Here is a 24,659-nt window from a genome sequence, read left to right on the forward strand (position 1 = left end):
GTACGAAGTTTGCGACGCAATTGGTGTCAGTGCTATGGGAGGAAGCAGTGCTTTATTGCACCCTACTTATTTTTTTGTCTTCACGGCCCCTTTGATGCAAACACATGCTAAGGTCGCACTTCTTCTATTAGCCGCTACCCGCCGTCTATGAGGAGCGAGCGCTGAAGGCCATGAGACGTCAGCGGTTCACGTGAACAGCGCTTCTGTCTCGGCTACCCTCACTTCCCGCCCCTCAGGTGCTATTTATTACTCTAGAGTGAAAAAAAGACCGTCGCTTCCGAAGTGTCGGCCTACTGCTGCTTTTATAAGAGTTATATTGGCCGCAAGACCATCGCTTCTGCGTGGGACTACATGTCAGCCACTGATAACCTTTTAAACTCAAAGCTGCAGCTGCGCTGTAATTGTTCTTGGAAATGTTGACCCTTGCACATCGCAGCCATACATTGCAACCATACACGGACATAACCAAGCGCATCCTGATTGTAGTTTGGATTGTAGATGAGATTTCGCGTGTTTTCATTGTGGTTTTTTGAACTTTCGTCCTGCGTCACTTTAGCGCGTAAATGTTAGAATTGAATTCTGACTGACTATTGGGAACACGCAGATTCACCGTGAGGAAAGCCTCGTGCGACTTCCGCTACGAGAATCTCACCCTGCCCAAAGGAGTGAATATTTTGGCGGACACGGAACACATACACAGGGATCCCAATCTATGGGACAGACCCGAGGAATTCGACCCTGACAGGCAAGCCTCTCACCACTACGCCGTCTCTTGGTTCCTAGCATCGCGTTTATGCCAAGAAATCTTGTCGGCAATTATTTTCCGATTTACGCTTGCGAATGAGTGAGTGAGTGAGTGAGTGAGTGAGTGAGTGAGTGAGTGAGTGAGTGAGTGAGTGAGTGAGTGAGTGAGAGTGTGGGTGAGGGTGTGGGTGAGTGAGGGAGTAAGTGAGTGGTTTCCTTGAATATGTTGTACGGCGATTTCGCCATTTGCACGGCCAGGTACCGCATTCTAAGCAATACTAGTCACTGAGGGATAAGTTTTGTGATACATGAAATGTCCAGCTAGATACGCGGCCTCGAAGGTTCTGCATAGCTGTGTGATGGTCGGTTTTCTCAAAGTGACCTTGGGTCCACATTGAGCATGAGGAGATGGAGGCATAGACACATGAAATTTTTGATATGTTTAATAGGATCAACTGGCTCGATCTCGCTTATGGCTCGGCGTCGCTGGGTTGCTTCGGCGTGTTGCGGCACGGGCTCGCAGGAAGGGCTGGACGTTCGCCGGAACAAAGCTGCTACGTAGCGCGCTTGAACGACGGCGTGGAATCCGCTGTCGTCACGCCGCTGTGGCTCGAGCCCGAGCGATGACTGGAGTCCACCGTGGTCAGGCTGCTGCGACGCGGGCTCGAACGATGAGGTGGAGTCTGCAGCGATGAGGCTGCTCGGGCTCGAACAAACGGCAGAAGTTCGCCGCGATGAGGCTGTTCCGTCTAGGGCTCGAACGAAGGGTAGAAGTCCGCCGCGATGAGGCTGCTGTTGCGTGGGCTCGAACGGTAGCTGCACGTCAGCTGGCGGCCATTTGGCTCGATTTTAAGGGTAAAAGCGGGTGGTCAGACGTCGCACCCAAACGATGGCTTGACTCCGGAACCCTAGACCCCCCTGTCTACTGACTAGCGCTTTTTGCGACTCGTCCCGCCCGCCCCCACGATCGCTCTACCCTCCCTTCGGTAGACCTCCTCTTTTCGTCGCTTTGTTCCACTCTCCCTCCTACGCCGTAAGTGACCGCTGTCCTTTCCTCTGTGTCATCACTGCATCGTCTCGCATGTCCGCCGCGGACGTAATGAGCCCGTTAGGCTGACATGAAAGAAGTCATTCTTAAAAGGCGTCATTCTTATCGTGGGGGTTCGAGGGACGTCCTAAAGACGGGAATAATATGCCCTCTCAAGATGAGCGATTCGCGCTACCCAACGTTATAGCCTGTTTTCGCGTTTGCTCCCAAAATTACCATCGTTGCCCCGGTGACGCCATGCCAGTGTGGCGCGCTGAGCCGTTTTTCAAAAGGGTCGCTGGCCGGAATCAGTCCCGTCGCCGGCAATTATGAGTTCAATGTACACACGCGCACACATACACACTGGACTAATAAGCCCTGTACAAGATTAGACTTTGGTGGCTACTCAGTGCTAGCCTCTTTTAACACCGGTTCCTGAGATCGGTGGTGTCGGCCAGATGACGCTGTGCCAGCATGGCGTCATGAGCAGTTTCTTGAGGCCAATCCCCACCAAAGTCTTTTCACTGAACATGAGCCGTCACAGCTGTTACCGGACAGCTGTTCTGAAGCTGATTTTCTTAGCGCACAAGGCAGGTGTTACCTTTATTTAAGTACACCGTTGAGTAAAGATCCTAGCATGAGTTAACGGATGTCAGTTCGAATTTGATGTCCGATTTGTAAGAAGCCATACCATCGCCGAAAAATTCTTGAGAACTATTTATCTGATAACCCATTGAATCGAGTGCGTAGTAATCCCATTTACTTCGCTGATGCTATTATAACTTGTGGAAATTACCTTGTACACTAAAAAGAAATCATCCACTTCTTTGCCGGGCCACCTTAAACGCACTTGTTTCAGTTGTTACTGAGTTTCCCTGCCCGAAGCTTTGTCGTTACTTTGTCCCTAAATGCGGAGAAAGATCACTTAATCTTTATGGTTGCTGTGCGCATATGTTACGAAGTCTGTAACATATTACCACATTGTAGTGACTGAACTACACAGCGAATGGCAACATTTGCAGGTTCTCTCCTGACCGCAAAGCTTTGATGGATCCGCTGGCGTTCCAGCCCTACGGGATCGGCCCTCGCAACTGCGTGGGAATGCGACTCGCCCAGCTGGAGATATCACTCATTCTTGCCAAGCTGGTGCACCGTTTCCGGCTGCATTTGGGCTCCAAACACGCCCAGGTACACGTTAAACTACTAGGCGCATCGTTCATTTGTTTATTGTTCGCCGCATTTAAAAAAGCGTCCTGCCGCTAGTGCGGACATACCTGCTGCTTCCATTTAATGTTCTCTCTTTCCATATCTCTACATTGGTCGTAGCTGTACGCTTGCTACTCTGCGTTCTCATAGAAGGCTACAACGCAAACAGACTTCAGAAAGAATTTGTCACATTTTTTAGTCGATTGATTGATTGTAGAGTTTAGCACGCCGACGCAACGCATGCGATGAGTCGCGCCGTAGTGGAGGGCTCCGGATTAAATTTGACCACCTGGAGATCTTTAACGTGCGCCGAAATCTCGTACACACGGATGTTTTTGCGCCTCGCCTCCATCAGAAAAGCGGCCGCCGTGGCCGGGAATCGAACCCGCGTCCTCGTGCATTTTTTTACTCGAAAGCCTCAGATATCTAAGTTACGTAGAGCCAGTTGTGAGGTACTGATCGGTTGTGCAAAAAATGGGAGCATGAGCCGGAGACCGAACGCTGGCAAACAGCAACAGCAGTGCCGGAGGAGGGTTTTGAGATAGGATAACGAAGTCCGCTTTGGGAAAGGGAAACAGCCGCACCGATGAAGGGTAGGTAGGCTATTGCCTTACGTGCAATGAGAGCCGCCTTAGAGGGTAGTGTACCGGCGGAGGGGAACGGGAGGCTCTTGACGATGGCGAAAAAGCGGAACCAGCTTCGGAATTGGGGATGTTGAAGGGGCCGTCAAGTGGGGAAAGCGCGGCGACAAAGTTCTAAGAAATCGTTCAACAGGATCGAGATCAACATAATCGACAACTAAGCTTTCGCCATGGCGTTATTCAAACATCATATCACCCGAGTAACTTTCTTAATGATATTATATCAAGTATTATACCGTACGGTGTGTCAGAACGGATTTGCGGTTTTGTGTTGCAAATTAGCCAGTCGCATCAACAAAACGCCCACGCACAAGTACCCCTGCACACGCGCCCGCACGCGCACATACACACAGATACACACACAGCGACGTTTGTTAGTTCGCTAGCGCTTGTATATTGGCTCCGATTAACAGTTAGGTAATGCACCGAATCGGAATTCGGAATTCTTGGGTGGGGTAATGCAAATATGCGTGCAACTTTTTCACGCGCCTTATGGGTTTTGAAGGTGCGTTGGGGTTGTTGATTTAATGTTCGGGGAAAGGAAATGGCCGATTCCAATGCCGTATGACGTGAAATAATCTGAACGGCAAGGGTGACCACCTAACAGGCATCTTGATATCATACGAACGAAAGAAAAAAAAAAAAAAAAACCCAGCCCACTGCTCGACACAAGCGGATCGGCATAAGTGAAGATGCTGAGCCGAGTGAATTTTTACGAATCAAGATCGTTTGTTCTCCTCCATAGCGGCAGAAATTAGCGATTTTTTCTCCCACTTATGTGGTTCAGTTTTGCGGTACTGTTGCCAACATATTTTGTTTATGTTGGCGCCATGTCGCGTCTGCTCGTAACTGCGGTCATATGCCATTGACATTAAGGGTTATTACTTCCACCTTTATGTAAACGCACTTATGTGGCAGAATTTCCTTCCGCAAGCATGATAGAAATATATTTTTTGTGGTTTCTTGGTGGCTTAACGCTCGTAAGAAATGACTTGAAGCAAATTCTGCCGAGTAAGTAATCAGTTGTACAAAAAGCCCACTCTTGGGAAAACCATAGCTTCCGAAAATTATTCATTGCACAGCCCATTGAGGGATACATGTAGGAACATCTGAACTTTGTAACTAACCTTCAGGTGCAACAACGAATTAGATAAATTTATGGCCTTAAGATATATTGCTAAATTTTTAAATAATGTGTAAAACCACTCTAACCTCCGTAATATTAAACTTTCCTAAATTTGTGAACTATATGTTTGGGCATTTGAAGAAAACTAAGTAGACCACCTTGCTTACCTATAAGATATTGTGAGCGCTTGAGAGCATATTTATGCAACTTCACCGCTCTTTAACCAGTTGTCAAGTTTCATATGAAAACATTGCTAAGCATGTATTTGAGCTTCCCATGTGAAACATTTGCGAGGAAAATCTAGTTCTGTAATATAATGTAGTGAGTTGTGGAATTTAAAAGATGCTTTGCCGCCAGAAGTAAACCTCGTTAGTATGACATCGAAAAAAAAACATTCAACTTTCTTTGTCAGATTTAAGCCACTAATCCTTGCAACTAAACCAATTCAGTACCTCTACGTCAAGGCAGGAACGTGTCGTCTGATTTTTAAATCTCTAAGCCCGGCATTTTGGGTGCTCAATCGGTTATGCTAAATATATTTATTACGATAAATAGAAGGTAAGTTTCTTAGGAACACACTTTCTGACAAATGAGGGGACAGGTTATCTCATATGGACGCTTTTAAATGTAATAAAATGTCCACCGCCACGACAAATGACCTAAGCTCTAACCTTATTTGGTATTTTTCTTTATAAACTTTTCCAGAGAGAATTACAGCGGAAGACCCTATCGATTGCAGTATCACCGAAGGACGGCGCTTGGGTTCGGCTTGAGAAACTATGACCACGCTCCCAAAACAGAACGTTGTCCCTACATCGTGGCGAAGAGCCATTTTTGTTCATGTTTTTCAACCAGTAGAAAAATAAATATGATCACAAATTGTGTGTTCCTATAAATGGTTGCGAACGCTGCCATAGCAGTGGATGTGGGAACATATGCTTGTGGCAATGCCTCAAGTCCGATGCCAACGTATTAAATTCGCGGGCAACAGGCGAGCCGTGCTCCGACTTGTCGTCTCCATGGCAACAAGGCCAGCGTTGCGAAGGAACCTCTGTCTGCACGCATTCTCTCTCTCTCTCTCTCTCTCTCTCTCTCTCTCTTGTTCTGTGCTTTTCTTATGCTCAAGCCTCAAATGTTTTTCCTCTTGCAAGAGAGGGGCTCTGCCGTGAGTAACCAACGTCAGACGGCTTAGTGGTGCGGCGGGCGAGAGCTTCCGATGCAACCTGTCGGGTGTGCCGCAAAGCTCCAGCAAGGCTCGAGCACATCGTCTGGGATTGCCTCGCGTACCCGGACGAATCAAACACAAGAACGATGCCACCTGCCTTCGAGGAGGCGGTGCGGACTGAAGACCAAAATCTTCAACTCCAGGCTGTCCAGCGAGTCATCGTGGCGCTGGCCAGGCAGTAGGACCCCGGCTACCCGGTGACGGGGAGCGGAGGACCCCTAGCCGGGTTGGCTACATCTGCGGTGACGACTCTGGCCAAGTCATGAAGACCTAGCAATAGGACTTCATTCGCAGGCCCCAAAGAAGTTTTCCCAATCCAATTCCGTCTCTAACCCTCAGTAGGTTGTCGGGTTTTTAATCGTTGGCGTGATCTGCCGAAGCGGCGGTCATTCTTCACGAGTTGGGCGGATGTCTGTCGCCATCAGTGGTGGTGATAATTATGATTTTTTTCGCTGCTCTCTTTGTCTTCCATTTGAAGCACAGGAAGATCTTCGATGGGTTGGTTTGTGCTGTTTGCAACGAGTACTTGAAGCAGTTCCTCGACCCGCCCTACCCAATAACCAACTGCAGATGCATGTGATAAAAGAAAGCTTGATGTTACGCTGATATCAACTTCGGATTTGAAGCAGTTCGCTGATCGTCCCGGTGCTGCAGTCGTCTGGGATACACGAACGTTTGATATCATCCCAATATAAACTGTGGCGAGCGACTCGCTACTACGCCATAAAAGAAAGTTGTGAAGTTTAAAAAAAAAAAGCCTTTAAGCACAATGCAAAGGAAAAGCTTCTGTACACGGAATATTCGGTCAATGAAATCGTTCCGCTAATCTCCTGCAAGCTCCACCATGTTGGGCAGACTCTACTGTTCGTTGGAACTCCTATATATTACCAGGTACTATTCATTCCTAAGCATTCGGAAGCACAAACAAAGTCTAAAGTTCTGTTAGCATTGAGGTTCATTTTTGCGAAGAAACTTCTCCTACAAACCGAAATTTCTCTTTCACATATGCAAAGACCTATGTAGGTCGGGCGGGGAGCTCTGTAAAAGATCGGTTGCGTGAGCATGCAATCACAACCAAAAGTGGCTCATCCAGCAAGCGTGCCGTGTATTGTTGCGAATGCGCTTCTCCATTTGTCTTCGATGCTCGCGTGTTTAAAAAGCTTACAAAGGGTAGCGTGAGCGAAACGTTCACGTGGCGCACGTACCACAGGAAACTGGAGAGAATTGTGAAACAAGGCTTCCATAAACTCATTGAACAAGGAGTGATGCTTCACAGCTTAGATCATAGTTTGATGCTTCACAGCTTAGCTGCGCGTGCGAATCAGTGACTTCTTCCTTCAATGACGAATTTATACAGTAAAAGCTCGTTAATTCGAACTCGGTTGATTGGAGCTTACGCCCTGGTCTCGGCACAGCCGTGTATATTTCAATGAAGGAAAACTCCCGACAATTCGAACGCGTTGGTATCCAGAACGGTTAATTGGAACTATGGTTCCCTGATTTCCATCGCTCCTCGCAAAAGATGTCGACCCAAAGTGATGAAAATGTGTTGATAATCCAAATCAAACCAAATTTACTACAGGAAAAACAACGAAACAGTAAACCACAGCGTCGCGCGCGCGCTACGCTCCTGCCACGGCTCATTTCGCTTCTTCAGAGGGCTCCGCGCCACCGGAGCCCGTGCTCCGGCGCATGCCCTTGTTATTTACGAAACATTATTTACAAAATCACCTGCCACAAACGTGTAGTAGCGCCTAATTCGCGATAACTAGTGCAGAAGTGGCTTGTTTGAGTTCTTCCCGCGCAGTGTGGCGCGATTTACATGCATTCTAGCGCCTTCCCGCTAATTCGAACTCCGCTTAATTCAAACAATTTTGTGGTTCCCTTCGAGTTCGAATTAACCAGCTTTTACTCCATATGCAAAACACTTCCACGCGACGGAATTTGCGGACGAGCCCTATTTTACGAACCTGTATGAATATCCGGTCTCTGCCATAACACCTTCTCGCGCTCCCATGAGTCAATGTATAACACTGTCCGAAATTTGGAACGATTCAAACCAATCTCGTTTTGATCTTCAGGACTTTTTCTTCCAATCGCAAGTCAAAAGCTACGGGAAACTTATACAACATCGCTGCAATTTTGTTTTTCTGCAGCCTCGAACCCGCATTCGGTTCGGCTTGCTGGTTGCTCTAGCTGCCCTGCAATTTCTTCACTTTTCGTGTCTTCCCGTCTTCAACACCTGTTCTCCTTCGGGCTGCCTCCTCCTCATCGCTCGGAGACGCCCCGGCGACGAAAACCCCGTGTAAAACGGCTTGCTGAGACCAGCGAGCGCACCCTGCTGCTCGGCAGGGTGCCGCCGTTGCCTGCTCTCTATGCTGCCGTGATGGACTCTCTAGGCCACATCATGGTCACACCGTCCGGACCAAACGAGCCACCTTCAGTTGTGTCGTGCGACACACCTGCCTCGACATCAACCACAGAGAGCCCACCAGCCACTAAAAAGCGTGCGATCGACCGAACTCCAGGTGATGCTGACGCTCCTGATGCCAACGTGGAAGAAATGGATCAGACATACACTCTTGTATCGTACAAGAAAAAGCGAACCACGGGAATCCCTGTAGTGTTTCAACCGACAGAAGCAGGATGCAGTCTCTGGAGAGCCAACCCCAACGTCGTCGCAGCGGAGGTTGTGGCCGCGGCACAAGAAAAAGTTCTAACTCATCGCTTGAACAAGGATGGCAGCCTAGTTGTCAGCGTGCCTTCTCTCTCTGCGGCCAATCGTCTCCTCCATGTGTCAACCCTTGCTGGGATTGCGGTTGAAGCTCGGGTTCCACAATCCTACATGGCTACCTACGGAATGATTCAAGCGGCCCCTCTCGAATACACGGATGAGGAACTTGGGAGCTACCTACGTGACCAAAACGTCCTATCTGCCCGCAGGCAAGTCTCCTACTCGCGCAACGAGAACAGTGTCGTTGCTGAAACCCGCCGGCGATCAGTCATTCTTGAATTCAAGGCGGGCACACCACTTCCTGCGCGAGTATTTCTTGGCTTCTATAGCTTTCCCGTTACAGAATACATTGGTGCAGCCACGCAGTGTTACAAATGCCAGAGGCATGGCCATATCGCAAAAAATTGCAGAGGGCCAATACGATGTAAAGTTTGCTCTGGGCCTCACTCATACAGAGACTGCACCTCACGCGCCCAACCACGATGCGCAAACTGCAATGGCCCACATCCAGCGTCGTTTGGAGCTTGCCCGAAGAAAAAGGCCGCAACTCTTGCTCGCAATGTGGAGCAAATTCAGGGCAAAGTTCCTAGTCGGCGCGAACCTTCGCATAACCCAGACCTCGTCTTTACAACTGCGTTGCAATCGTCGCATGAATCACCTGCTCAGAGTAGCGCGCCCCCGAACAAGTCTTATGCGGGAGTCGTCCTAGAACAATCGTCGACCAAAAATTCAAAAGTCCCTTCTGATGCTGGTTCTAAGGACGCATCTGCCCCCTCGAAACGGCGCTCCCATAAGGACCATGATGAATCAGCAAATCAGACCGGCCAGACAGACATTGTGAATATGCTTGTTCCGATGCTCTTTGCGGCGATCAAGGCATTGCTACGTGCCGACTCCTCCTCTCAGCGCTTCCCTGAAGTCGAGGCTGTTCTAGCCTTAGAACCCCTCATAGCATCTACTTTCAGGGTGCAACAGCGTGCCGGCCGATCGCAACAATGATGACTCAGCAATCATCGACATCTCCGAAAGTGTCTCTAAACGCCCACCTCAGAGGCTGTACCATCTTTCAATGGAACGCCCGTGGCCTGCGTTCGAAACTTGCAGACTTTCGTGAACTCGTACATTTATATCAGTTCCCATTCATAGTGATATCTGAATCACGTGTTGGGGATCTCTTTCGTCTAAAAAACTACCACATCTATCATTCGGAACGTTTAAATGGCGTAAGCCGGCTGTTTAGAGGTTTCCGCAACGACGTGTCGGCTGCAGCCGTGGCCGTGCCACCTCATCACACTGAAGAATACGTCTGCGCCAAGACTGTTATCGGAAAACAACCATTTACACTCATTGGTGCTTACCTGGAGCCAGGGACTGCCTTTGATGCTTCAAGACTCGAAAAAAAATCATCGTCAGCACGCCCGCGCCTCACATTATCTGCGGTGATTTCAACGCACACAACGAACTTTGGGGGAGTGCTTCTACGAATTCTCGCGGAGCAAGACTCGCCGAGCTGATGGTAAAATATTCTATTGAACCGCTCAATGACGGCAGTGTGACGTTCTTAAAAAACCCAAAGGTCACCAGCTGCATTGATATTTCGTTCGTTTCAAGCCATTTCATCCGAAAATTTGCTTGGTGCACACACTTCGAAACAAGAGGGAGTGATCACTACCCCATCCTTATATCCTCTCCCAGTGCAGCTATGTTTCGACGTGAACTGAGGGTCAAATGCACAGATTGGGAAGCTACAGGGCGTCTGCAGACCTCAGAATCACAGCAGCAACTCCGGACGAAGACCTTATACCAATTTTAACCAACTGCCTTCAGGAATCCTCCCGAACCATGAAGAAACATTTACATGTAAAGACCGACCAAGACTACGAAAAATTACGAGCCGTTCGCAGGCGAGCAGAACGAAAGGCACGACGCACTAAGGCATTAGAAGATGTACGAGAGGCTCGAAGAACACAGAGGAAGGTGAGGCGTCACTTGGAAAAGTTGAGAACGCAGCGGTGGCGTGATTTCTGCTCAAAATTAGACTTCCACGAACCTCTGTCACGCATCTGGTGCGTTGTTAAGGGGAACGCGCAGCAATGTTTAGCAGCTATACCCATTCAGAGCGCTATCGTTGCACATTGGCTTTTCCCCAAAAGAGGCGGCTGAAGAGTACTGTAGAATCCTGACCACAAAATCAGTACCTCCGACATGCCCTAGAAGTGGCTCCTCCGAAGTACCGCCAGCTGCTTGCCCCGCCATCGACCTCCCCTTTACCGTGCAAGAACTCAACGCAGCCATTTCCCGTGCCAACAAACGTTCTTCGCCTGGGCAAGACGAAATCACCTACGAGGCCATATCTAACCTGTCTTACCACTCTCGATTACGTCTCCTGGAATACTACAATTCACTCTGGCTCACTGGCACCGTACCTTCAGAATGGAAACTAGCAAAGCTCGTGGCCATCCTGAAGCCTGGAAAATCACCCACGAGGTATGATTCTTTCAGACCGATAGCTTTGCTAAGCTGTGTCTGTAAAATTATGGAAAAAATGATACACAGGAAAATGACCTGGTTCCTTGAAAGCAAAAAACTTTATCCACCTGAGATGAACGGTTTTCGCGAGAATAGAGCTGCCATCGACAACGTAATTTCACTGGTTTCGTCTCTAGAAGACGAATTACATAACGGATACATCCCCATTGCAGTATTCTTGGACATAAAATCGGCATTCGATTCCGTTTTCCATGATGCAATCCTAACATCTCTTGCTGCTCTTGGCTTCGGGGGAAAACTTTATGCGTGGATAACAAACTACCTACAGGGGCGAGAACTCTTCATGTGCACTCCAGAAGGCCCAACGTCCTACTACGCTATACAAAAAGGAGTGCCTCAAGGGGCCGTTTTGAGCCCTCTCCTGTTCAACCTGACACTCATCCACCTAAAGCGAGTCCTCCCGCGTGGCGTACATATCACACTCTATGCGGACGACATCTGCATTTGGAGTGCGGCGCGGTCACGTCGCACCACACAACAAAGACTGCAGAAAGCTCTTGCGAAACTATCAGCATACCTTTCGCCAATAGGACTGCATTTATCCTCTGAGAAAAGTGTTTCGATGGCTTTTACTCGCAAGAACATGAAGCAATATCCATTAGTCCTCGGAGGCCGTACCCTGCAATATGTACGTACTCAAAGATTCCTCGGAATCTTAATAGACCGCAGTATTTCGTGGGCTCCGGAGGTTAAAAGGCTCCGTACGAGAATATCTGCGATGTCAAAGATCGTCGGGTATCTTGCCGGTAGTCGATGGGGCAGTGACTGCCGCTCCATGATACTACTCTGTAAAGCCTATGTCGACGGCATACTGCGCTACAGTCTCCCTGTCCTCCAAAATCTGTCACCAACAAGCAGGAAACAGCTAGACGCGGCAAGAAACAATTGCCTCCGTATCTGCCTCGGACTTCCCAGAGGGTCGTCGTGCTTGGGTACTGTCGCTGAAGCTGGCTGTCTGCCCTTGGACGTGATTAGGCTCCAAGAAACCGTGCGGATACACCTGCGACATCGGATGCACGCCAAAACCCGTACAATAACCCGACTGATAGAAAATGGGAACTCAAGTTTCGGTCGAACATTGAAGTCGTTGCACCTTTCGATTCCCACCCAGGCACCAAATTCAATGCCGTCTCATTTCCCGCCCTGGACCCTATCACCATTGCATATTAGATGCAACATCCCGGGAATCGACTCTAAAAAGAATATGAATCAAAGCGGCTTGTTACAGTTGACACTCTGCCACATTTGCCGACTATACTCAGGCACAAAACAAATTTTTACAGACGGATCGTGTACGCCTGGCCGCAGTTCCTCCGGGATCTTCATCTCGTCCACTGGACAGACGTTCTCTTATCGTCTCGAGCGGGCAACGTCATCTATGTCAGCCGAGCTTCACGCCATCAAGGAAGCCATCCGGTACATTTTCCGCCAACCACCGGGGCAATGGACCATCTTCACAGATTCCAAGGCAGCCCTCCCAAGTCTACTGCGGAACGACTGCTTCAGCATTCACGAACACGCCTCTCGTGAAATAACTTACTTGCACCACCAGGCCAAAGACACTGGGCACCAAGTGACATTTCAGTGGCTACCAGGCCACTGTGGTGTTCCAGGTAATGAAAAGGCAGATGAAGCAGCTCGCAGGGGCCTTCAAATGCATAATATGAGGAAGGTCTTCTTCACCAAACATGATGCCTCAGCTATGACGAAGGCACTTGTTTTAATGGAGCGGAACCGTCTCTGGTCTCTTCCAGAGCACCACTATCCGTTCTTGCAATACATAGACCCCGAGCTGAGGATTAAGCTGCCAGAGCGACTTCCGCGCCGACTAGAAACTTTGTATCAACGATTACGACTCAATGCAGCGCTTACAAAAACTTACCTGTTTCAACTTGGCGCCACCTCGAATCCTTACTGCGATAACTGCGGATCGCCAGAAACCGTGGAACACGTACTGTTAGAGTGCCCCGCTTACACGCTCGCAAGGTGAAGTTTGGAGCAGAAGATCGAACACCTACGCCCAGGACCAATCAGCCTACAAGTGCTCCTTGGCCCCTGGCACACTCCTTCAGCACAATGCAAATCACTAAAGGCGTTGTTTGAATACCTTGACGAGATCGGCGTCACTGAACTGATTTAAACTACTGAGAACATGACGTTCGTCGAACTGTTCACACAAACTACATGATGCCCGTTTTTTTTACTTCTTTTCTTCTCTTTCTTCTGCCCTGTATCTATAGGGCCTTTTCTACCCTCCCCTACCCATTCCCCCGCCGAGTAGCATGTCGGTGGTACGATTCCGGCAAAACTCTCGGCTTTCTCCTCTAATAAAGAGCTTTCTCTCTCTCTCTCTCGCCAGCTGAGTGGACAGCCTCAATAGCAGGCAGCGCTTGCATGCACCGCCTCGCGAGCCACATAGAGAAAGGAAGTCACTTGTTAATCGCCGCGACGGTGGCCTTTAGTCGCATATGGTTGGTTGTGCTGTTTGCATCACCACTTCAAACAACCACCCATCCCAACGTAGCAGCCCGCACAAACTGATTAAAGAATTTTTCAAGCCACTCGGTAAATAACGTGACCTTTTTGTGTCAATTTGTTTATTCGAACAGCCCGATTTTCCGGACGCTACATCGGCCCCTTGAAAGTCCAAAAAATCGGCCGGTGACTGTACTAAATTTAGTAACATACTCTATACTTGTCAACGCTGTTCGACAAAAAATGCATTAGACATGCTTGAGCCCCAACAAATATTTATCTAATACTAGCAGTATTCCGGGAATTAACAAAAAATAGACGTGGGCGTAATTCTTGTGATGGCGAAGAAACAAACCTGTTTAAAACACTATTTTACCTAAAAATACAAAAAAGGCCGGCTCCCGAGCCTTGTGTTCGTGGCTCGAACTTTAAGCATAACGACCACAAAAGTTACCAACAGGTGGCACGCCAACAGCGTAAATGGGTCAGTTAAAAAGCAAGTGAAGGAAACAGACGCTCATGTGGACAGAGAGGATGGAAAAGAAGGGATCACTGGGAATCTATAAAGCAAGCAAGCAAGAGATCCGGAAAGAGAACTTTTATGACAACAATAAAGGTAGTGCGTTGCTCTTTGCAGCGCGGGCTGGCTGCTTGACAACTCGAACTCACATGAGCAAATATTCGTCACAGGATGAGACGTGTGGGATGTGGCAGGGATAAAGAAACAATCGACCACATAGTAATAGAATGCCAAAAGATTCAGCCGGATAGAATTGGGGGAAAGTCCTACTTCATGAGGCACTGGGCTTCGCAGTTGGTGGAAGCATTAACTGGTTAGCAGTAGGTATTACTAAGCAGAGGCTAGAGTATATTGGTGCAAAAAAAGCAGGCAAGTCGATAAAGTGTCATCCCAGCCAGGGGTAGCGGCATGGCAGAATTAAAAAGAAGTCCGAGTTTAGGGCCAACTAAATTTAAATTTAAATTACTAAGATAGGCTACATGGCGCATGCCGTCACCCCGATTCACAGGGGAAGGCTTTAATCATCATCATCATCGGGGAAAATTCAAATGACTTAAGTAAACCTCCCGCTGGTTTATCGTGGTACAGTGGCTAGAATAGGAAAGTGTGATGACCGTGCCCTCTCCCGCATGACGCTGTTGGAGGAAATTCCAGGTGGCGCTGTCACACGCTTACACGTTCACTGCGACGGTGGCAGAATACGGGGAACGAAAGTATTCGCGCGCAGCACCACATCGAGAAAACCTTTTTGATAGCTATTCTACGTGCTCGCGCAAATTGAGATACAATGAATTTCGTATTTTTCTAAGAACTACTACAATCGAAATTTACATCGGACTGGGCGCGCTTTGACAGCCGCATATAGCCGGCTGGCTCTGACACTTATGAAACGCAAATCAGAGAATTGCGGACTGGTAACTGGTAAACGCATTTTATTGTTGACGTGCTCGTTACAAACAAACAAAAATTGCTCATTTTTGGTGAGTTTTTTATGATTCGTTCCAAATTACAAAGGCTCGAAGCCATCAACTTTCTTTGCTCAATGGGGGTTGCCTTTCGCTGCTAGATCTTTTTCGTGTGTGAACAAGTCCAAGAATTTTTTCTCCAATTGTCTTCGTAAAAGCGTTTTAGACCTTCGATTCTGCTGTTACGTGAGGCAATTGGTCTTTAAGTGCTTCTTCCTTTCACTATCGAAGAGGCATGCCTTCTCTTTTTTCAATGCCTTCGCGTAAAAGTGCAGCTAGAGGACCAAAACGAATTTGATAGTCATGGACAGGGAGAGTGGCAGACTTCTTCAGTATGTCAGATGCTTCGTAAATGCTTCCAATGTCCGGAAGGGTACGTGTACGGGCTTTGGCTTTATCCTGCACAGTGCGACACGCGCTGTAAGCCGCTGTGAAGGGCGAAACACTCAGCGTGTGGTTTCCCCTATGTTACCAAAGGTAGGGTCAAGTTCTTGAGAGAAAATGAGCATATGTTCTTCAAACTCTGCACTCACAGGGAAGTCACCATACTTTGCGTTTTTATTGCTGGGTGGGGCCGCTGGTGCGCTTCTTGCTTGACACTTCCTGCTCGGGGAAGTTGTTTCGGCTGGCACTTCGGAAGATTGGAAATTGCGTGGGCAAAGCTTCGCGGGGAAATTGAGGCCTGCCCTGTTGATTGAAACATTTTCTCCGTTCACGGTATGTTGAATGTGCTGGGAGATGCACCTTTCGCCGAAGTGTAGCTCGCACGCAGCGGTGTTTTCCTTGAGCCGCTTCTCAGTACGTGGTATTGCTCATCGCCACTGTGCCAATACAGACGCGTGTCCTCCGGAACGACAGTTTATTTTTGCAGGACCTGTACACCGTAGAGCGGACCGGCACAAAACTCTGGCTCTGCTTTTGCGAAACTAATGCACCTTTAAACTTGCTACGGCACAGGAAACAAGCGGTGCTTCTCTCTGGTCAAAGCGGCAATCGCATTGCAGACGATCCGCGCGCGCCTCACCAGACGACGTGTAAACGATCGCGCGCGCCCCCTCGCGGGTCCCTATCGGCGGCTTCAAAGCGCCTCGCAGGCGCTGCATGCCGCTAATCACGCTTTCCTATTCTAGCCACTGTAATCGTGGTAGGAGTAAGTCGGCAGGGATAATGCGTGAAAGGAGGGCAAGGGAGAGAAGAGAGGCGTTTACGTGGCAAGGCGGCAGAAGACTATCGCCTTTAGACGACATTTGCGGCAAAGTGAGCAGATACGCGGCCAATTTTGTAGAGAGAGCTACAATGGCCGTATTCTCGCCGTTTTACACTGACCAGTGGCCGCACCTCGGTTCCCTAGATGGCAGCTGTGCCTAGGGAACCTGCGGCAGCTAGGGAAGCTCTAGCGATTCTGATTCTTTAGCCGCCGCAGCAGGCTGCGCCGCTCGCCGCACCCCGCCCCCCCCCCCCCCCCCAAACAAAAACAAAAACAAAAACAAAAACACAAAAAATAAAAAAAGAATAAAAATAGAAAAAGTAAAATAAATAAAAACAAATAAGAATAAAAATAGATTATTAAAATAAAACTAACAAGAATAAAAACTTAAAAATAGAAAAAAAAATCGTACATATAGAAGGGGCGGCTCGGTGGGATAAAACCATGAGGAGGCATCGAGCCGAGGAGACGGAGGAAGAACGAGCACCACGCCTCGAGAAGCGTCGTAACCGTACAGAGAACCGAGCTAAGCAATAACAATAACACGTACCTCTCGCTACGCACACCCAGGCATGCCTGAGTTAAGCCACAGCCAATTTTTTTCTTCTGCCCTTCCATTAAATATTGAGAAGCATTCAGTGCTGGTCAACGCAGTGTGTTGTTACTTCATTCATCGTCGCTAGCGCTACGGTGAATTCAAATGAATATTTACCAACCAGCCTAGATCACCCCCGCAGCCGTGTACTGGACAGCTTACCCGCGTAACGTAAAAAAATATCACGGGCTATAAGCAGTTACTTTGTTTTTCTTTTTGCAATAAAAAGGTGTTAAAAGGCAGTTTTTCTGTAATACACACCGACCGCTTCAGCATTACATCAGCAGGGACGCTGGCATTAAATATTGCGGGTAGCCTTCTGGAGAGCATGGGCTCAGTTCTACAGGAATAAGGTAAGTTTGTCAGAAGCGCAACTTTAGCAGTCTAATTTCGTGGCCTGTTTCTGACCCAGTTGCCATTAAACCAAGTAAGGTGCAACTTTCACCCACAGTATACACTTCGAATAGAACTTCGTGATTTTTGTATGTCTGGAACGAAAATATCAAAGCCCATTCCTTAGGAAAAATATCGTTAAAACGCGAAGCTTTCATCCATGCAACCTGAGTCAATGTCAAAGTCTCAAATACAAGCTGCTTCGACCGTGTCGGAATGGCGCGATTGGATAGACGTCGGCTTCGTAACGCCAGGGATCAAGGTTCAATTCCGACCACTATGGGAAGCATCTTTTCTTTTGAGGCGGTTGATTCGTATTTGCTTAAAATCATCGCCGCTTTCCTGCAGGGCGGTTAGGCGCTGTATCGAACGCCATCAGTGAGACATAGAAAGCTTCGCTTTAAAACAACTGTTTTGGAAAGATAGTGGGGATGTTATATTTAGGTCATGTAATTCCAACCTAATTATCAAGACATTTGTTTACGCACGCAAATCTGCTTTCTAACCTGACCTGTCTTGCAAATCTGCTTTTCAAAGGGACCCTGCAACACTTGCGATAAACGCTTTTACTCTGTCCTTCGCGTCTGGAAGCACTGCGAAAGCTATATTTAACGCCAGCACGGAGCGGCACTGCGTGATTTGCTCGTCGCAGCAGATACGTCTTCCCTTTCTGGCTTGTTTTTGTTGCTCTAATTGTAAGGTTGCTATCGAATGCGTTCATTGCTGCAACTAAAGAAAAACCGGCCAACAGCGGCTACATTGCCTTAATGACGTAATTGGAACGTTTGAAGAACGTCAAGACCGGGAAAGAGAGAAAAATCTTTTGAGCGAGTTTACAAGTTATCTTATGGGCCTAGAGCAGTAATTTTTGGCTGAGGTACTCTGTGACCCACTAATCTAAGCACGGGATGCATCCGCTGACTACGTTCAGCAAGCATTTAAGATTTCAAAAAAGTTGTAGAACCTGTTGCAGGGTTTGTTAACCTGATCGGCATGCAAATCTGCATTTTAACCCGATTTGTCTTCGTTCGCCGTACACGGTTCGCCAACACTCTTTTCGTCGCAGCGTCTCAACGTTTTATGCAGAAATGCATTATAGTCGGGGGTTGTCGTGCGTCCCTTGGCCGGCGTGCGCAGCGCGTCTGATGATGATTGTGGCATGATGCCCCTAGGGATTGACCAACCAAACAATCCATCAAGAGATAGCTTCGCGTTCAACCACCATCGTCATCTTCCCGTAGGGGAACCGCTGAAGAAGAAGGAGAAGAAGACAAAGCTGCGAAGAGGAGGGCTGCGTGAGTTTTGGCTACCGTTATCCTCCTCGGCCGGCGCATCTTCCCGATCTGAACCCGGTCGAAGAGTGGCTCATCGCGCCTCGACTCCCCTTCATGAGCATCAGGCGGCTGACTCGAGGCAACGGGCAGTTTGGAATCAAGGGACAGGCGGTGAACGTACCCATCGACGTATCGAAGGTTGTGCGGTGCCTTCCTCGCATGGTACCCGAGGACGTTGCGTTCGACGTTCGCATTTCTGCATCCTCACAATCCCCCTCGGGGAGGTGCGGGGGAATTTTTGATCTGCTTATCCCTTTGCTCTTAACTGCTCCGACGATAGCGACGACGTGGACAACGCGACCTCTCGCTATTTTTGACGTTGTCACGGACTGATAAGAACAATGTTGTGTTCTACGAAGTCGCAAGTACAGAAGATAGCCCCGGGTACTTCGCCCAAAGGGTTTCTGTGATCAGACTATTTTCTAAACACTGAATCGGCAGTTCACCAGGCAATTGCGGGATTGGAGCGACGACTGTTTCTATACCTAGTTTTCACATTGCGCCTGGAACCCTCGACCTGTTACATTTTTGTTCTGTGTACACGGTTGCCATGGCCTTCCTTGAAGCCGAGTTGAGTGCATCGTTAGTTTCGGTGTTTGTTGCAGCTGCAGCTTCGTTTTCGAGGTAAGTGCTGTTTTATTTTCTTCTACCCTTAAATACAGCTAACGATAGCCTATACGATGGGGAAGATGTGTCGGAACATATTCAAGCCGTGATAATAGGGCCAGACAAAAAATTAGAGTCGCATCACTCCTGTGAAGATGTATTGGTGGATAACAATATTGAATATGTACGGGGATTTGATATACTGACTGAATGAAGAGACGTGAATACAACTGGGTCATGTTGTTTCTAAATAGGTATTTCTCGTACAATTTGGTTCGGGGTAGACTCGATAAAACAAGAGTTACAGCCGTTTTTTCAAGCCCCACTCTCGTCAGAGACAGCCACATACTGACAGCTGTAATGCTGTAACGTTTACAACTCCACTTCGATATAAATAAATATGACAAGTGAATGGAACACGACCTAATTATAGGGTCGTCTTAGCTACCAATTTGAGTATAATTGTTGCCACGATACCTTAGATTAAGAGCTCCAGAGAATCTACAGAGAAGCTACAAAGCTACCGTGTTAGCGACCACACCCAAGTAACCCATCTTTTGCGATCTCTCAACCTTCTCCCAATCCGTGAGCTCCTTTGGTACAACTTAAGAATTACCACCCGTAACTTGCTCAGCCACTCTCACCTTCTTTATGTAATAGGACGAACAGATCTTACCAACCCCAACAACAACACGCGTTTTTCCATGTGAAATAATTTCTTGCTTCCTGCAGTCCTTACGAACTAGGGAAAACAGTCGGTTGAATTCAATATCATAAGGTTGAGGAACAACCTGCCCCTCACTCGGAAAATTTGAAAGCCGTTATCATCTTTTAAGAGATAACCTAAACGTTTCTTCTTGAACAGGCTTTCGTTCACTCTCACCGTATAAATCCAAAGAAAGCGTATAAATCCGGAAAACTGTGTCTCCAATTGGCCTCTGTTGCTTTGTGTGTTGCGATTTTATTTTTTTTTGATCCATCCCTGTGAAAGCACGTTGATTGATTGATCCTCGTCATGCGTTTATTGCATAATATAAATTTACAATAATCGTGTTTTATTTATGTTCTGTTGGCTTTACGAAGGCTTAACAAATCAGCCTAGGCTGTTGTGCCGCAATTAAACTCTTTTTGTCCTATATTTGGACATTGCTGATGTCCAAACATAGGACAAAATATATTTATTTTTTCACACATTGTATACTTTGTTACGAATAATAAACTGAAACTGAAACTGAACTGAAACTGAAACAGTGACGCGTGTTGTTTGTTTAACCACCACTCTGAATTGTTGGCCTAATGAGTAATGAACGATCATCAACGCACTTCGTTCATTTGTTCATGTCCAATTGATTTGGGTATAAATCCACATTATATTTCTGTTTATTTATTCCGACTGCTCATGTTTTGCCATTTCTGATGTATTTTTTAACAAGAGGTCCCCCCACAGTGATAAACTAAGGGATCTCGTTCTGTAGTCGTTACCCAATTATGTACTGTATTATTTGCAAACTTCCTAATAAACTTCAACTTTAACTAGCTGTGGAGCGAGCTCGTGTGATTGCTGGTCAACATGACCCGACAGACACGCTATTTCGGCCTGAACGTAATGCAGGACAGCTTCGCTCCGAGACTGTGGGGAAATCAAGAGCCGTAAAGTATAATTGCCGCTGCTGGGGGTTTGGGGGGGGGGGGGGGGTTGGTATAACAGCAATCAATGGAATGGAAACATGGGTTGAACAAATGCCCTAACCGAAGACAAGCTGCACGGGAACTAAAAAAAGCAGGCAGTGACACGTGATTAGGCTTTAAAACTTATGCGTGGGCTGCCGGTACCGGCATCGTGATCTCGTTCATTATAATGAGGAAATAAGGATAAGCGACGATGGTGCGTGGTTGCTTACTTATGCTTACTTATGCTAAGATTATGCTAAGACAGCTTACGTTACGGAGATGTTATCGTCCGGCTTGATTTAGATAACACATCTGGTACAATATGCGGTCTCGCAAGAAAACATTCTTACTGAAAATAGGGACATGATGGAATTTGTCAACCGCTACCATAGTGGATTATTGTATTAGAATTCGCTATCACATGGTGAATGACGGTTCGCTGGATGAGGGCATGCTGGGTAAAAGCGAGGGTATGTTGTGACAGCATGTTAGGAAATGTCAAGGTGGAAAATTGCCCATTAACCTGTATATCTGCGTACAAAGGCGCGCGGGGTAGTGAAAAAAGAAACGATAGACGGGTTCCCGCCTTGTAGGTCCCAATAACCGTGTAGGAGGCTGACTGGGTTGGTGGGCACCTACATTTATTCAGGTCGCGTTGGGCCGGCCAGGAGTGGGAGCGGTGCTGACGTGCGGCCGCCCAGCTGCTGACTCGACGTTCGATCTGTAGCGCGTGGAACTGATGACGCTGGCCGGTCACCGTGATGATGATTGTGACGCTGATGATTACGATGACGATGGTGTCGCTACAACCGTCTGTACTGGGTGTTAAATATCGACCAGGAGAATGATGGCAAGGGTGTTGGCGGGAGTTATGGGCGAAATAGTGGGGCCAAGCTGATGTAAGTTTATGGATTATGGCAAAGCATTCAACCGGGTTTCACAATCACGCCTTCTATTTAAACAAAACCAGCTCGAATTCCCCACAAATTAATTAATTGGATTGCCTCGTATCAAGAAATGCGCAAAAAATTTCATGATATAAGTGGTCACGTTTCAGTAAACGCCCCTGTAAACTACGGGGAACCACAAAGAACCGTCCGTCGTCCATTGTTACTTTTTTATATATTAATAATAAAACTGCATGTGTCGACGATGGCGTTAGTATTCGTCTATTTGCCGACGATTGTCTTTTATATCAAGCTATTAATTAGAGTAATGACCCTACTACTGTAAATAAGTTTAAATGCCATAACTAATAGGGGCGACACCTGGGAAATGAAGCTCAATCAACATAAGACGGTAATCATGCGGGTAACTAATAAAGCATGTGCTATTTTACACCAGCTCTTAAATAGAGGCGTCTAAATATCCCAAGCTAGCACTTTCAAGTCCCTCGGCGTCACATTAATCTTAATCTTAATCTTAAGTGGTCTATACACAGAGATATCATTTGCGCTTCGCTATTAAGAATTGGAAATCCCATGTCAAACTGCTTGCTTTTAATACCCTTGTAAGACCCCTTCTAGAATACGCATCTAGTGTTTGGGATCGTAAAACTAAAAAGGACATCAATAAACTGAAGAAAATTTAGACACTTTCAGTACGTTTCGTTTACAACCGTTACCATAGTCATGATTCCCGAGCCGATTTAATTAAAACTAACATCGTAACGACATTGCAAGCTGGCCGGAAAATAGTTATACTTAGATTCTCTACCAACTCTGGAACTTCGAATTTCTACCTGATCCTTCATTGTACTTGCAGCCTCTTTCATGCCGGCCAACCCTCTAAAATTCACTCCGATTTTCGCTCGCACAAACAACTTCAAACACTCGTTTTTCCCTGGTACTATAAGTGACTGGAATTCACTGCCTCCCGAAATGTTTATGCCAGGAAATGTACATTCCTTGATTGAACGGTTACAAGTTAGACTCTTCTACTAGATTTATATACTGATCACTCACACTGACTCCAACCTTTTCCTTTTTTTTGTCTGATTTGTTAAATCACACCTGTATGTTTTGGTGTGTTTTTTCTCACCTTTGCATTTTGGTACAATGCACTCCGGTATGTTTACCTTTGATGTCTCTTTCTGCTATTTGCTATTAACGTAACAGTTTGTGCACACCCCCACTCGTGCTTGGGCCATCAATGACCCGCTGTATTGCATAAATGAAAATAAAAATACTAAATAAAATAGTGAGGCAGAAACCACGACGACGTGAAAAAAAAACAGAATAAGCTGATGCTAACCATTAAAGCACTTTGTTTTTCTACGGACAAAATTATACGTCCAGGTTTGTGGCAAAATAACTAAGGAGGTAGTCAGGAATTTTGTTTTCTTCTGTACGTGCGTTTGATCCGCAGTTGTGCTATTACGACACAATGCTCGGAAATCTCATCGGACATCAACTTTATGGGATTTATTCTTCAAGTGTGTACTCATTGCGTTGGAAGATAGTGCACAAAACAAAATTACTTTGAACTTCGACTATATTGTGATGCAATAAATGACAATTATGACAACTGTCTTGGGGTAGGCGGGCAGCTCGAAAGAGAAGCAATAGTTAACTTGGCACACCAAATATTACACAACACAGACCGGCTCAACAAAACTATAGTTACAAGTCACAATACAAGCGCGGTCTCAAAAATTCTGATTTGGCAAATCTTGAAAGCTTGTTCATTCTGGCTGATCATTTTGCTGCCACCCTCCCTTGTCATAAAAATGGAAAATCTGTACAACACACAGAATTTTCACAAGCTAATTGGATGTGATTCTGCTAGGATGTCCTTCACACCGAGGGTTGACGGAGATTTAACTTGTATGGTGCTGTCGTGGGCCAGTTCATGATAAAATTTGGTATCTGGCAGTAGTATAGCTAAGAAGCACAGTTACAAGGTATTCGCAACATGTAAAGAAAGTGGCAACTGCTGTGAATTCGAGTAAACCCATTTAAGCATAGAGCCGGTTCCGGTACGATTCACGTGTAGTGCACGAGGTAGTGTTACAGGGGCTACCTGGACATTGTGGGGTGAATGGGAATGTGGTGGCCGGCGAAACAGCTTGCGCGGCCCACACCCAATCTCAGGTTATCATCCCGATTCCTTTCTCTCGACGTGACGCCGCGACACTTGCGCACTCTGTGGCGTGGCAGCTACAAATCTTAATATGGACGGATGGATCAAACAATTATCAGCCGTTGTACAGAATCGATCCCGCCTGCACTTTTCGAATGCCGTGTGGCCTGGGAAAGCGCGACGAAGCAGTCGTTCACCGCATTCGCCTCAACATCAATACCGGCCACTACCTGTACAAGATGCGCCGAGTTGCCTCCCCTCACTGTCAAGTATGCAGTGTTCGTGAGGACATAGAACATGTACTGTGTGTGTGTCCCCGTTACGACACCCCGCGGCTAACCTTGAAGACGACCTTGGGACTACGTGCTGATGCACCACTGAAACTTTGCGACGCCATTGGCCCATGGCAGTCAACTGCCGCGGCAACACGGAGTACACGGGCCTTGGTGTCATTTCTCTGTGACTCCTGCCTGAACAAAATCCTGTGACCGTTTGCCTTAACTATATCATTGTGCGTGTGCTGTGTGCGCGAACCTGCGTCGGTCAGTTAGTGTGTGCT

At 47.2% G+C, this 24,659-nt stretch overlaps 1 protein-coding gene across 1 annotated transcript in view; it reads left to right on the plus strand.

The window, feature by feature from the left end:
• Positions 1-5,626, plus strand: part of LOC144138326 (cytochrome P450 3A41-like) — a 46,586-nt gene extending 40,960 nt beyond the window's left edge. Inside the window, exons 12-14 of the mRNA XM_077670554.1 lie at positions 605-745; positions 2,794-2,959; positions 5,450-5,626. Of these exons, the coding sequence (XP_077526680.1) occupies positions 605-745; positions 2,794-2,959; positions 5,450-5,527 (385 nt within the window). The 3' untranslated portion in view covers positions 5,528-5,626. The remainder of the gene's footprint in view (positions 1-604; positions 746-2,793; positions 2,960-5,449) is intronic.
• The last annotated feature ends 19,033 nt before the right edge of the window (positions 5,627-24,659 follow it).

Source organism: Haemaphysalis longicornis, unplaced genomic scaffold (assembly GCF_048455015.1).
Source record: "Haemaphysalis longicornis isolate Haplotype H1 unplaced genomic scaffold, Haemaphysalis longicornis Haplotype H1 scaffold_5, whole genome shotgun sequence".
In the NCBI taxonomy this organism is placed as follows: Eukaryota; Metazoa; Arthropoda; class Arachnida; order Ixodida; family Ixodidae; genus Haemaphysalis; species Haemaphysalis longicornis.